The sequence below is a fragment of the Trichoderma camerunense genome (assembly GCF_050948025.1).
Source record: "Trichoderma camerunense strain CBS 138272 chromosome Unknown V8C40scaffold_5, whole genome shotgun sequence".
Lineage (NCBI taxonomy): Eukaryota > Fungi > Ascomycota > Sordariomycetes > Hypocreales > Hypocreaceae > Trichoderma > Trichoderma camerunense.
This window is the reverse complement of record NW_028145365.1, coordinates 844,458-858,606: the sequence shown is the minus strand read 5'-3', so window position 1 is coordinate 858,606 and position 14,149 is coordinate 844,458. Positions and strand designations below refer to the sequence as shown.

General features: G+C 51.6%; 3 protein-coding genes across 3 annotated transcripts; 1 reads left to right on the top strand and 2 right to left on the bottom strand.

The window, feature by feature from the left end:
• Positions 1–727: 727 nt before the first annotated feature.
• On the top strand, positions 728–1,800 carry V8C40DRAFT_173733 (uncharacterized protein). The gene has a single exon (XM_083211640.1). It carries the CDS (start codon positions 1,029–1,031, stop codon positions 1,740–1,742), a length of 714 nt encoding a protein of 237 aa, XP_083075522.1. The 5' UTR covers positions 728–1,028; the 3' UTR covers positions 1,743–1,800.
• A 496-nt stretch (positions 1,801–2,296) lies between these two features.
• V8C40DRAFT_173679 (transcription factor domain-containing protein) lies at positions 2,297–6,206 on the bottom strand. Its single transcript, XM_083211639.1, has 3 exons — positions 5,282–6,206; positions 3,315–5,136; positions 2,297–3,216 (listed from the first exon to the last, which is right to left on the bottom strand). The coding sequence occupies exons 1-3, from the start codon at positions 5,812–5,814 to the stop codon at positions 2,401–2,403; spliced, it is 3,171 nt and encodes a 1,056-aa protein (XP_083075521.1). The 5' UTR covers positions 5,815–6,206; the 3' UTR covers positions 2,297–2,400.
• A 4,390-nt stretch (positions 6,207–10,596) lies between these two features.
• On the bottom strand, positions 10,597–12,843 carry V8C40DRAFT_173641 (major facilitator superfamily domain-containing protein). Its single transcript, XM_083211638.1, has 6 exons — positions 12,564–12,843; positions 12,186–12,495; positions 12,072–12,130; positions 11,958–11,997; positions 11,352–11,906; positions 10,597–11,295 (listed from the first exon to the last, which is right to left on the bottom strand). The coding sequence occupies exons 1-6, from the start codon at positions 12,670–12,672 to the stop codon at positions 10,638–10,640; spliced, it is 1,731 nt and encodes a 576-aa protein (XP_083075520.1). The 5' UTR covers positions 12,673–12,843; the 3' UTR covers positions 10,597–10,637.
• Between the last annotated feature and the right edge of the window lie 1,306 nt (positions 12,844–14,149).

Here is a 14,149-nt window from a genome sequence, read left to right as displayed (position 1 = left end):
GTCTCAACTCTCGTGCGAGACTGCCACTGTGTGTATGTAGGTACCTATCGTTGATTCTTCCCTCTTTTTCTTCATCAACTTCACTCATCCACTCTTCTCTTCCTGCATATACACAATGAAGCCGAGAAAACGATAATCCGAAGCGTGGGGGTTCAGCTGATGCACTGCTTGGCACTGAGACTTACGCACGCTCCAAAGCGTTGGTACCTGCTTTACAATCAATTATTTGCTTCTTCATCATTCGTCCAATTTCTCGGCAATACACTCTTCTTTTTCTTCTTCTCTCTCTCTCTCACCCACTCACCCTCTCTCAGTCTTACTTTAATCCATCAAAAGTTAAATATACAAGAAGGTAAGCAAGATACTCAATCAACCCGTCTCTTCTCATTGGACCAGGTCATACGTCAACACCTCCACCAAAAATGATGTGGCTGGGAGCGCCATTTGATCGGTGGCTGGGGATTTTTTTCTCTCCAGGCTCGGTTCGTTGCCGCCCATCCAGCCCACCTTGTGCCTGAAGCTTGGCTTATCATATGCCAATTACTATTACGAACCAACAAACCAACCAAGTCACCACAAAAAAAAGACGAGACAGGGAATGAAGCGGGACAGCTTCTTTTTTCCCTCCTCAACCTCGGTGATTCAGAAATGTCCTACTGAGACAAACAGAAGAATCCCCCACCCCTGAAAGCGACATGATGCAGTTGATGCACACGCCATCGTCATCCTACTGAGGGCCCTCGTTGCATTGCATTGCGCTCTTTCGTCCTCGCCATCTATTCGCCTGTCCATCTTCAGCTGCTACACCGTACCCGATCTTGCTGTCTTCCTCTTGCTTGGGCTCTCAAAGTCCAACGACAGTAAAATCAGCGTCCTTATCCAACCTTTCGCCTTTGCTCTCTCCTCCTCTTTTCTCTCTTTCTCCTCTCTCCCGAATCTCGACAGCAATAAGCTAGATTCATAACAAAACTTATCCAATCAACGTCTCCATTCGAAGGGGGTCCAGAAACGGGCATACAGAGACAAACATGCCGGCTCTACCGCTTCTCTTACGGCTGCCAATAGACGAGCTCGCTAAAGCTCCCGGGTTCGCGACCAGAACTACCGATGGCGATGTCCCGTCCCTCGTGGCTCGACAGCGAGACTCCGCCACGACCACCTTTGTTGTCATCCCCGAGACATACGGCTCCCTCCACGACTCTCTCTCACCAGGCGCCATCGTCGGCATCGTCATTGCTGCAGTCGTTGGCTTTATCTTGCTGTTGCTAGTCATATACACGATTCTGGGCTTCGGACCCATGTCCAGCCTCGTCCGCACCGCAGAGGTCACCGAGTCCAAGTCCTACGTCTCCCGCAGCATGTTAAGCTCCGCCCGCCCAAAGAGCGAAAAGCCCAAGAAGAAGGTCCATTCGATGTCCGGGGCGAGGGTGCTCTCGATCCGCCGGGAGCGCACCACGAGGACGTCCAAGCGGAGGAGCGAGAGGAGAGGCAAGGAGCCCGTCATAGTAGAGCCTATGCGGAGGAAGAGAGAGCCGTCACCGCTGACGACAATTTCTTCATCGTCTGGAGCCGGACCGGCGCCCAGGAGGGACCCCCTTCCTTCGGACTACGATGAGGAGAACGAGGTGGTTGTCATTGAGGAAACCACTACTTCTCCAAGACGGCAGAGCCGAAAAGCCAGGAGATCGAGCAGCCGACGATCCAGCTACAGTGAAGACGACGACAGGAGATACCGCCGTTAAGCTGTTTCCATTGATTCCAAGTTCATTTTGTCGCTATATTTCCTTTTTCCCTTTTTTGTTCCATTTTGGCTATCGACTCTTGCTTCTCCCTCTCTCTCTTCTCAATTTTGTAGCTTCAAGGCCACAACTGTTGCAAAATTTCAGAGGATATTGATTGATACCCAAGAACAAGGCTCTCACGTACGGGTGCAGTCAAGGTGCCCGTTTTGACCGACTGCAGAGAGAGGCAAGCAAGCAAGCAAGCAATGCGTAATGAAGCGATGTTGGCGTTGAATCTGTTTTCTTGTTTTTCCTTTTTTAGACAATCATACTTCCACTGCCGCCACATAACGATGAAGAATGAATGAATAATGGATAACACGACTTCATTTTGGAGCACATATTTATCTACTTGGTAGGAATATGTACATGTATATAGATACCTATATAGGTAATCGCTCAAACTAAGCATACCCTTACTTTGAAGAATTCAGATTCAAGAACTCAATGATTTCATATGCCCAAGTAAAATAGCTCCCAGTTGTATCATCAAAACAGAGGACCTCCCACCAGACAGGAGAGCAAAGCAGAATAAGACAAATCCAACAAAAACAGAACAAACAGAAAAGCAAAAGACTATTGGGTATGTACGCATATCTTAGAAGAAGAAAAACACCGGTCATTCATGTCCACCCTCGCCATTCGACGAGCCAAATCCGGCGTTGCCTCCCTGCGGCCCGCCAAAGAAAAACGTATCAAAGGGATTCATCGGCTGTGCAGCCTCCGCATAGTCGTTGTGCACGCCCTCCCAGTTTATGCCAAAGCCAAAGTCCATCTGGTTCTGGTCCATGCCCCCGAAGCCGCCGTTAGATCCCGTCCCAAACGTCTGCAGAAGCTCCATGGTTTGCGCATCCGGGTATTCCATGTGGCCCTGGATGCCAAACTGCTGGTTTTGCTGACCCATGTACGGGTTTCCGCCGCTGGTACTGCCCGGTGTAGCCTGGCTCCGTGGCACAGACGGCGACGCAATGATCGACTGGTCCATGACTGAGCCGCCATCGTCATAGCTGCCTGTCCGCTGCGTAGGGCTTGGCCGGCCATGACTGTGAGAATGGGAGTGAGCCATTGTTACCGGCGGAGTGGTTATATCCCCCGCTGTCGAGAGGCTGGGCGACGATAGGCTATCACCCATTGCCATGTCAAACTGGAACTGTTGCTGCTCAGATTGGTGATGATGGCGATGTCGAGATGCCGGCTTCTTGGGGGCCATGTCTGCGGGAGTAGGAGCCCAGGTGCTCGTCTCCCGTCTAGTCGGCGGTCGGCGTGTTTGCGGGATAGGTGAACCAAACCCTCCTTTTGAGGTGGCCATTTGTATGGTGGCTTTGGCCGTTCGATCAAAAGCGTCGCGGCATGTCTCTGCCGGCGGGCACTTATCAATCATATCGGTAAATACTGACTTTGCTGCCAGTACAGTAAAATCTACTTCGTCCATAGTCTATCGCACATTATTTGGTCAGCAAGGCCAGTCTTTTCTTTCACTTCATTCATCATCTTCTTTCCTATCTCCCCGCAGAGTTCCCGTAGGACACTTACCAGGCGGCTTCTTACGGCAGGGGAATGCCAGATGGCGTAAAGATATGATATGCCAGCCATGAACAAATGGTGCGTAGACAAATATGTATAGCTTACGAGACTGCTCAGATGCAGCTGTCTATATATGCGAAGAATCTTCTGTCCCGCCTCAGCGACCTTGAGGTATATGCGCTCCTCATCTTCGCGTAGTTCAGCAGTGAATGCCGTGGGGCTGTTAACTTCGTTTGAAGGGTTGTACTCTCCTTCAAACATGGCGGGGATGCTCAAGCTCTGCTTATACAGAAGAACAATGGCCTGCCAGTAGTTGAGGAAGAGGAACTCGGTCGAAAAGGCCACTCCGGTGTCTTGCTTTGAAGGCGCATTGTCCTTCCATTCGCGAAGCCTCCGGTCAATATCCATCCGCCATGACCGATATGAGTCAAAGTGAACAAGATAAGGGGATGGCAATTGTCTGTTCCTTTCTAGATCCAGTGACCTCGCCTGGGCTCCTGTTGCCCTGGCAATTTGCGCTTGGTTATACTGCAATACTTGAAGAATCTCCGACTGTAGCAGGCGTAGTCTGAAGTAATGGTGGGCAACACGTTTGTAGCTCGGGTGATCCTCGCCGGGAGGTGGATCTATAAAACCATTCGGTGTGATAAAGGCATCGTCGAGGACCGAGGGAAATTCAGTGGTGATGACTTGGTCGCTGATGCCAAACGGTCTACCTACACAGGTGCTTACGAGTCTGTCAAACGAATAGGTGCACCACCATAATCGGCGTCTCATATCGCGGATCCAGAGGCGTCTCCCTCTGTCTGAGTTGCCGCCATTAGTGTCTCGTGATTCGGAATGGTCCGGCGCATCCTGTCCATTTCCCTCTACATCTGTGCCGTCTTCGTGGTGGAGGCCAAGGTCGACCGCGAGACGAACCGCAACGCCAGTTATATACCACAAGCCTGGTGGAACAGGCCGCAGAAGCGCGAAGTTGGCAAGCAAAAGAACGGCCTGCAGAACCTCGAGCCCACCTCCACTGTTGCTGAGGCATTCCTCAAGGTGGACAATTGCACTCGCGTGATACTCCTCGGGCCTGCTCTGGCCCCGAATCTGTTGAAACTGTAATCTTGAGCTACCAGGAGCCTCCGCCTTGACTGGCTCGCCCACGATGACGCCGCAGCCTATAGCAAAGACCATGTTGAGCATGTACAGCTCTCTCGCACTGAGGCCATGACCCTCGCTTGCGTACGCCCGTTCAAACATGCGCATAAACTCGGGGCGATGCAGGATGGGAATCTGAGGATTGGCATGCTCAAAGTAGAGCGTGACGAGGCGCATGGCCACATCTCTAGTCGGGAACGGAGCTGGTTGGATGGTTGGTCGAGTGTGCAGCCCGAAGAAGGAGTCACGCATCGAAGTGCCAGCTCCAGCGGGGTTCATGGGATTTGAAGAGACAGACTTCTCCGGCCCGCCATTTTGGTCTGATACTGAATACTGCACCGCAGCAAAGACTACACGGGCGAAGGAAACTCCAGATGTAGAGGCGAGCGATCGCGGCTTTGCTGGACTGACAATATTTAGCATGGCCGGACTCTGGTCGCCCTGCTTCTTCGCAGGGAGCAGCGCATTATCCAGTGCCTGACTGTGATGGCTGTGAGGTCTTGAGTTGCGAGCGTCCACGGAATCGGTTTGCGCTGAGTATCCCGAATCACGTAGGGCTGGGAAACTTCCATCGGCGCCAGGACGAGAGCATAGATCTAGATCTTCAGCTGGTGGGAAAGGGATATTGTTGGATGCCAGGAGTTTCTCCAGCACCTCAACCCGGGTCTCGAGATAGAAAACATAACTAAGATCCAACAAATTAACGACGTCACACTATCAATTGGAACGACATATAAAGAACAGAGCTTTACAGAGGTGAACCAAACATCATCTGTTCTCTGCCACTTCGCTCTCCCTCTCTCATCGTGTAGTCTCCTATATCTACTTACCTTCTAGGAATCTCCTTCTTCGTGATTGGGTCATAGCCAACACATGGGACGCCAACCTTGTTGCAGCTCGCACAGCTGGGAAGTTTCTGATCACACCTATTCTTGCGCAGGCGACAGCGATTGCAAGCGCTCACATTGCGGAAATTGCTGCTCTGGCCAGGCTTGCCAGTCGGCACAACGCTGTCGGAGCCGGCCGCAGGGGCGGTGCTGGTGTTGGTGTTGGTGTTTGCGGCGGCATCATCAACAATAGCAGTATCAGTTGCGCCGTCGCCGGCACCGGCATCATGACCAGGACCAGGACCAGGAACAGAGTCAGAGGTGACAGGGATGCCAGGGTACGATGCCGAGGCACCAGCCTCGCTGCGGCCGCTGCTACTGCCGCCGCTCGTCGCCCCTCCTAGATTCGCATCGCCGGCTGGCTGCTGCTCAGGACTTGAGAAGCCGTTGCGCGATGACGTGCCGTCGTACGAGTCCTGCCGCTGCCGCTTGACGCTTTTCTGGAGGATCGGGGACGGCGGGCCATGCGTGGGCATGGTTTAAGAGAAAATAAGGCAAGGTTGGCTTGTGTTAGGCCGGCAGTCCCCCAGCGAGGGAGAGCTTTGAGAGGTTGGGGTCGGGAGGGGGTCGGCGTTAGATCCTCTGGGGGAAAAAGCAAGGTGAGAGTCTGAGAAAGAAGAGGAGGGCCACGGCAGCCTGCATGCACAGATACAGATACTGTACAGTACACAAGTCTCCGTCGTCTCCGGTTTTTTTTTCTGTCGCCCGTCCCCTGTTATCCCTTGCCTCTTCTCTCCGTCTCGTTGGTGCTATCGTGCTCTCTCTCACGCAGACGCACACACGCCACGCACGCACAGTCAGGCGGCAATGATGACAAGGACAAGGGGAATGCTCCTCAGTCTAGATGGATAAATCGGACGGCCACCTACAAGGTCAGATCGCAGTTAAGCCAGCGGGGGAGATGCGGGACACTATGCATGCAGAGCACAGAGACTTGATTCAATTCGATCCAGCTCGACTCGACTCACCTCCAGCTTGCCAATGGTTTCCTTGTTGTTGTGGTTGCAAAGGACGTCTTTGTTCCACAAGCACGTCGTCTATATGTAAGAGATGCTTCCTTTAGCCTCACTTTTCTCCTCCTCTTTCCGATCCTTTCCTCTCTCTCTAATTTCTCCGACTTGTCTCTATTTTCATATAAATGCGTATGTGTGTGCGTATGTCTTTTTTCAACAGCTGGCCAATCCTGTGCGCGGCTTTCCTTGTTCCTCTATCCCATCGTCCAGGATCAGACACAGGCCGAATATCGGCCAGAAACCAGCGGCAATCGGAGGGGTGCCCAGAAGCACAGGCGGTCGAAGACACAGATGTTCGTCAGGTACAAGTATGACGACACGGCGAGAGATCAATCGAGTAGAGCGACCGCAAGAGTGGCATCAACCATCCAGAAGACGAGTTGTTTGGTCGCAGCGCATAACCGAAGGCGCTGAGCGTGCGATATAACAGGTGCGGAACAGACGCCCCAGACGCGCAGCCACAGAAGGTCGGGTCGGATTGCTTCCCCGGAGAGAATTAATATGCAGTCAAGCGACGAGAGCCGTTCAAGTGCGCAAGGACGACAATGCAAAGCAGCTGGTACTTGGCAAAAGGCCTAACGCAGTCGGTTGGTATGCGCCTGTATGTATCACGGCGCAGGAGGCTGCAGTATAAGGTGTATAAGGTAGGGATGCAGCAAATAGTACCGCACGAGTAATGGCGACAAAGGCGGTTCAATGATGCAGCAATGCAGCAATGCAGTAACGCAGCGATGTAGCGATGCAGTGCGTACGGTCGGTCGTCTGTGGCATGTAGTTGACAAAACTCCAAGGCGTTTGGTTTGGGGAAGGGAAAAGATGGTGGGTAGCCGCGACAAAAGTGAACCCCACGAGCGAGGCTTCGGCTTAGTAGCAGCAGGACCTCGCTGCTCGGGCTGACGATGGGGCCCGGGATCAAGCAGTACCTGCGATTGGCGGCGCGCGACGCCTGGCCGGCAGGTAGCTGCTAACGAGGCATCCATCCAGTGGCGGCGGCCCCATGTGCTACCGATACTTGACACGATTAGTGCTACGCCTTATTACACATAGCGCTATCTTAGCCCAAGGAACTGCCTGTATCAGGTAATGGTTGATAAGAGCACAGAGCACAGACTGGCAAAAAGAATGGGGGGATTGTGAGAAGAGACTCGGATTCTGAGAGAAAGAAGAGTTCCCCGGCTGAACCAACCGCCCGGTGCGCCGGTCCCCGCATTTGGATATAACCGCTCGTAATCGTAGGATTGCCCTGTCACTTTTCCCTTGTGCTTGTGTCGATTTCCAAGCTTATGTTTTCTTGATCGTCTATTTTTGGCTGAATTGTACTCCGTAGCCTACTCTACTTAATGGGGGATCGCTGCGGCTTGTGTAACCGTTGCGCTACCAGATACCTTAGGTAATAGGAAAGATACTAACGCCTCCCCATATGGTAGCATCAAGATAAGGCATCTGGGAGGAGACAGAAATATGGGGATGATGGAGATGAGCTGCACCTCGACTTGGGGTCACCGATACCCTACCAGAGGTATCGTATAACCAACAGTGTACATACATGTACTTGACCTGCGAGATTTGGAGGAGCCACCGAGCGTGCATACGAGCGCATATACTCCGTCCATGTATGTACTCCGCAACCTTAGTCTCCACAAGGAACAGCAACAGCAGCACTGCGTCCTCTATTAATAATGCTACCGTCGAGTTTAGTAAAAAAGCGCCGTGCATGCTGGTCTTGTTCTCTCTGCCAGCGAGCGTGAGTCTTACCCATAGCAGGCAAGCCGGGTGGATAGGTACCTAGGTAGGGAATCTGCCTTGTCTGCTTGATGCCATCATAGTACAGGTATGTGTTGAACCGGGGAGGTAGTACGGAGTATTGGTATCGTATACCTGCGGCAGCTCAGGTTGGCATGCAGAGACGATTTACCTCCCCTTTTATTTGAACATATCTCCGATTGGCAGCTGCGGGGATTCTGTATGGGGAAATGCAATGTCAGCTTCTCAAAGCTCATCGGAGTGGTAGAGGTACGAGTGCTTTAGCTGGACTCCATTCTGATCCCCATCCATCCCATGGATGTTTAATGCTACTACCAGGCAGCCCGCGTTTTGAACGGAATACGTTAGTACCTACCTAGTACCTAGTAGTAGATGCCGGTATAACTCTATATTAGCTGGAGGTGCTGCTACTTGCACACAAGGGCGAGGCAAATTGTGCGTGTTCCGTGTATCCCGCGGAACCACCTCCGCCTCCAAGCTTGGGTGGGCTAGCAGAGACTAAGGTACCAACCTAATACGCCGAATATCCCTTTTGTTTGCTCAATGGGAATACAATTGTGTGAATCATCATCTCGACAATTCAATTATATTTCTCTCTTCTCTTCTAGAGTGCTACTTTTTTTTCCCCCAGCATCTTCTCGTTGACACATGTCAATGCGCAGTAAGCAAACGCACACAAAATCGATCCAATCCCTGCTTACCGGTAGCATTCACAAGTCCATCCGCACAAACCCACTCGCAGCAAATCCGGGGTAAGATGAACGCCATACGCATTACCTTCATACATACACCCAGATCTCTCTCACTCTCTCTCTCTCTCTCTCTTATGTGTGTCTCTTCGCCTTACCTCCCCACCCTCAATTCTCCCCCCTTTCCCCAGACCTCACACCCCCCTCCTTCGCTTCAGCCAAAGCAGACAACAACACCCATCTCCCCATAGGCATCATCCCACAAAAGCTCCCTGCTCCCGTCCCATACCATACATATTAGCTGTAACAACAAAACGCCGCTTACCTGTCTCCTAGCCAGTGTCACATTAACTACCCTCTAGCCCATCTAACCGCTCTGAAAATGGTACCATACTATGCCTTGCCATGCAACGCAACTTGCATGCCACCACTCCTACATTAGCGCGCGCACTTCGCTGGACAATACACACCACAACTTTTTGCTCCCTCCAACCCAGACCAAACATAGACCGTGGCAGCCCAATCTGCTGGCTTGCCTCACGCGTCCCGATTGGCTCCAGCATTCATCCATCCCGTTTCCCCCGTCTCTTTGGGTGTCTCGCTCTCCTTGCTAAATCGCCATCTCGCGTTCTCACTCCTAGTCAGGCACCAGGATCAGGCCTTCTTGTCGGAACTAAACTGCAGAACCCATGGGGCCGTGCCACCATCACAACGTCTCTTGTGTTTCTTTTCATGTTCCTCTTCTCTCCCCCACTTCTACTCACACTCCCCCCATACTTCCATGCTTGGGGCCGGGCAGCATATCCCAGGCGGTAGCTTGCCAGCTTGCCGAAAAGCTCCCCTTCACCGCAAAAGCACACGACGAGCTACGAGTACTCGCACATTGCCACCAAGCAAAGTTTTTAATATTTGTCAAAACTTTCAATGGCTAGACCCAATGCATACCTAAACCTACTTATGCAACTACCAAGCACTCTGTACCCAATACCCAAACGAAAGTCCCAAGCCCATCACCATGGGGGGGGATCTCTAATCAGTAACATCCATCGGCCCCATCCCACCCTGCCCCGTCGTGTCTCGTCCCAGTCCAAACCGTCTCCAACCAACCGTAAGCCAAACCTGCCTTCAAGTGCCTAGTTCCAGTTTCCAGAGCCTGACATTCCATGTCTTATACCCCGTGTCCGATATCCCGTTCCTTAATGCCTAGTGTCCAATATTCAAATCCCAGTGCCATATGCCCTGTACCATGTACCCAATGATAAACCCATGTACCCAATCCATGTCCTTGATCTCCATCTTCCACGCCGGCTTGGTCCGAGTCTCCCGGTCCTTCGATCCTCGGACCATTATCACCGCACATTGCAGAGCCAACGGCTGTGCCTTTCTTCCCCACATTGGAAGAGGAGAAAGGGAGAAAAACAGAAATAAAAAAACAAGAATAAATCCGAAGTAGTAAAAATGTCCAAAAATAGCTCCATTCCCTGTTTATCCCAGAGCTCCAATATCCTTCTAATTAGCCAACATTGTTGGCCCGAACGTGGTTGCATCAAATTTGAAAATAAAATAAAAGTAAATAGTGAAACAATAAAAGGGAGAGAGATAGATGAAGCCTCTCAAGGCGCCGTTATGCCTGACCGAAGTCATCACCTTTGTCGGCTCGAAAAATCGTGTTTGAAGTCGTTTGTTCAAGCCGTGGATTATACCAATAATAAAAATAATAATAATAGAGGCGGAGTTAAAAATAAAACGTAGTCGTCGTCTCGGGGTGCTGAGCCGGTTCGAGAAATGAGATTCTTGCCGCGAGAATCGGGGGAAAACCAAAAATATAAAACCTTAAACGTTTTCATCATCATCGTAATCGTTCATGAGGGATTGATCAGCATCAGTCATTTCACCAGGAACTGGGGCTTGGGTTCCCTCAGTGATCTGAGAGCTGAGATAAGCACCAACAATGGTGACGAGACCGCTGAACCACCAAGCCAGGCCCGAATAGCCCGATTGCAAACCCGCAGCGTAGAGGAAGCCAGAAAGAGTAGGGCCGAGAGCTCTGCACAAGCTAGCTGTGGACGCTGCAACGCCATTGATGGTGCCGAGAACTTGCTTCGTAGGGGCCGAGTTGGCCAAGAGGATTGCGTTGCTAGGGTATGCCATTGTCGAAAAGGTGCATTTCCAGATGACCAATAGGTAAATGGCGGGCATCCTCAAGCTCTCCGGGAGGAGTACCACGTAAGGCGTAACGAGATAGAGGGCGAAGTAGGAAAATGCAATGAGGCGGAACAGGCGGAGAGGTCCCAGTCGACGGGTCATGGGTGTCACAATCAGGTAATTGGACAGCAGAGAGTAGAAGCCCTGGACGGAGATGATCACGCCAATAGCCTTTGTTTCGAGACCGAATCCGTTGACGAATTTGAAAGGAAGCTCGAGAATTGGCTCCTTGGGAGGGGCGGTGCTCAAGAAAACGGGGAAGAGCTGGTCGTACGTGATGGTGTGGCTGGAGGTAGGTTAGTACTGTGACGGGCCACGATATTGCCAAAGAAAACGACTTACAAGGCGAGAATTCCATATGAAATAATGTTCATCACGACTGGCTTTGTGAAAATCTTGGTAGGTTGCTCGGGCTGCATATCAGGGGTCTCAGAGCTAGCGACTGCTTGGCGCTCTGTGTTGACGGGAGACGACACTCGAGGTGAAATATCTCGGCTTCGGTAACCGGGCGGGACCTCTCCATCCTCCCTCCCACGAGGAGACTTGGTCGGATCAGGAATGGGGGAGTCGGAAAGAGCGCCGTATCCGATTTGTTGACCATCAGCGAGAAGATGTAGCTTCTCATGCTTGTCAGCTCGGCCGTAGGTGGCCCTGGTGAAGAGGGCAGTAATTCGGTCACCGATCTCACGACCGCGATCTTTCTCGCCCTTCTTGCCAAGATGAGTCTCTTCCAAAAAGAGAATACCAACGACTACGCCGAAGAGAACAGTCGCTGCGCTGAAAAGGTTGGGCAAGAGATATGGGTACTGGTCCCAAATTGAGCCGCGGGGGAAGTAAGCGGGATAGCTGATGCAGGGACGGGCAAGAGCGCCACCAATCATAGGGCCAATGATGGAACTGGGAATGGTTAGAATCATAACGTTTATACTCTGTGCTGAGGATGCTCACCCAATGCACCAAACCATAGGCATGATGGTATATGCGCGAGCTGTTAGAATCTCGTTAGTATGACCCGATCAATGACACGCCGGGGGATGATCATTCATTGGGAAGGCAACATACGTTGATGCTCTTTAACAGTGACGAGCTCAGCCACGGTTGTCTGCAGGACACCGATATTTCTGATAATCAAGTTAGAAACTGAGCGTTACCGATGTATTACGGGGAGAGATGTACCCATTGAGAAGACCGCCCATTGCTCTCGCAAAAAGGGCGACCGGCAAGCTAGGAGCGAAGCCGAAGATGAGAACACTGATGGCTGTACCAATGAGACCGCTGAGTAGAACAGGCTTTCGTCCGATCTTGTCACTCAGCTTTCCCCACATGACACCAGTTGCAAACTCGGCCAGGGTGAATGCGGAGGTTACCATGCCAGCGTAGACGGAAATTTGAGTCGGGTCCGAGGTGATTTTAAAGTCTTCAATCATGTAGTAAATGTACGGGAAGATGGACATGAATGCAATGGGTTCACATAGTCTGCAACAGGCTGCATTATCGTCACATTAGCCACAAGGTGCACTCAACCCAGGCCCAGGGCGAGATACAGGTACTTACCTAGCACAAACATCTGCTGGACAGGAAAAAGTGGTAGCTCGTCTTTGCGCTGAGTGGCAGATCCGCGACGCCGAGGGCGAGGGGCGGAAGTTGGACTCCGGCCCAGCATTTTGGCTGATTCTTGGCTTGAGAGGCGTCGGAGAGTGAGATTGTTGCTGAAACGGGACAAACGGGATCAGCTTGTAAAAAGCTACCAGCCGAGCAACAAGGTTTACGAAGCTCGTATCTAAACACACTGGTCTAGTAGCCGCGGTTGAGGTTCAATGACGAGTTTAAGAGTTCGAGCGGAGTGATATTGATTGCTGTTGATGTTGGAAAAGCAAATGGTTGTCGTCGCCAGTCAATACAGTAGCCGGCTTGGTAGACGACGATGGGAGAAGGGGTAAGACGGGGTATATATATGTATGTATGTATATATCATCCAATGCGGGACAGGCAAAAACAACCCGAGTCAATCAAGCAGATAGGGCTGTACCCGTGAGACAAGCTTATTGGAGAACGTGAGAGAGAGGAGGAGAGGCGGTTTGGTGAGTGGGAGTGAGTGATGATATATGTAGTGGTGGACGAAGTCATAAGTACGTACCAGGATACAACAGAGTAGGATCCTGGGGTTATATAAAGCTGAAAACATAGCAAACCATGGCGGCACAAGCCCCGTTGCTCCCTAGCACGGTACACCTTTAAGTTGGGCTCTGATGTGAGTTAGGAACCACAGGGCCGACACAAAAGAGAGTTGATCGTTGAAGCATTAAGGCGAAGTCAAGCCAGGGCCAATTGGGCCCGTGGGGCCCTCGGGGTGCCCTGGAAGAAGGAACAAAAAAAAATGCATGGGCCAGCTCTTAGTGGTCAAGGGCAGTGATTTAATTGAGGCTCCCCCGAGTCAGCCAAATAGCGGGAGAAAAAGCGAAGCACCAAGGCGATACATCCCAGGTACATGGACTTGGGGGGTGTGTTTGGGGGGGTGAAGGGGTGCGCAGCTTGACCTTGCCTAGTTCGACAGGGCAATTGCAGGGGCCAGGATCTGGTGTCTGCGGTACAGGCACAGGGCCCAACCAAAAAAGAAGTTGGCTAGGGGTAAATGGTGGAGAGGAGACAGGATGATGATGGCGATGATGATATCCGTTGAGAAAGAGAGGTGTGTGAGGAGCTTCTCGAGGGGTGGGAAGGATCCCGGATCAGTGGGAAGACGGCAAAAGAGAGACACACACAGGGCGGAGAAGATTGTGATGATTATGAGGATTGTGATGACTATGATGGATGATGGGGAAGACTCGGAAGAAGGGGCAAAAAGGCAAACCAAAAAGGCGGGAAAAAAAGAAATGAAATGAAAAACAAGGCGGAAAAAGAAAAAGGAAAGAAAAGAAAAGCAAGAAAAAAAAATTAGATCCCTGGCAGAGGCAACGGGCCACGACGCTTCTTTCCCAAGCGTCAGAAGGCATCTGGGTAGGCGCAGTGTGCGCAACTGCCGCACGCTTCTTTTTTTTTTCTGACCGTATCTGTACACCGTATTTTTCGGTGCACGGCTTGTGTAACCCCAAAAAAAGGAACGTCCACCTCAGCCCTCACGCATTGAAGCCATCGCAGCG

What these genes read in the sequence shown, in the direction of transcription:
- V8C40DRAFT_173641 (XM_083211638.1), bottom strand. Translation starts at nt 12,672, where the DNA reads ATGCTGGGCCGGAGTCCAACTTCCGCCCCTCGCCCTCGGCGTCGCGGA. An exon ending in ATGGGCGGTCTTCTCAATGG is followed by an intron (nt 12,131 to 12,185) that starts GTACATCTCTCC and finishes CTTGATTATCAG; the next exon opens with AAATATCGGTGTCCTGCAGA. An exon ending in TCATATGGAATTCTCGCCTT is followed by an intron (nt 11,296 to 11,351) that starts GTAAGTCGTTTT and finishes ACCTACCTCCAG; the next exon opens with CCACACCATCACGTACGACC.
- V8C40DRAFT_173733 (XM_083211640.1), top strand. Translation starts at nt 1,029, where the DNA reads ATGCCGGCTCTACCGCTTCTCTTACGGCTGCCAATAGACGAGCTCGCT.
- V8C40DRAFT_173679 (XM_083211639.1), bottom strand. Translation starts at nt 5,814, where the DNA reads ATGCCCACGCATGGCCCGCCGTCCCCGATCCTCCAGAAAAGCGTCAAG. An exon ending in AAGAAGGAGATTCCTAGAAG is followed by an intron (nt 5,137 to 5,281) that starts GTAAGTAGATAT and finishes GTTGGATCTTAG; the next exon opens with TTATGTTTTCTATCTCGAGA. An exon ending in CTGCCGTAAGAAGCCGCCTG is followed by an intron (nt 3,217 to 3,314) that starts GTAAGTGTCCTA and finishes AATGTGCGATAG; the next exon opens with ACTATGGACGAAGTAGATTT.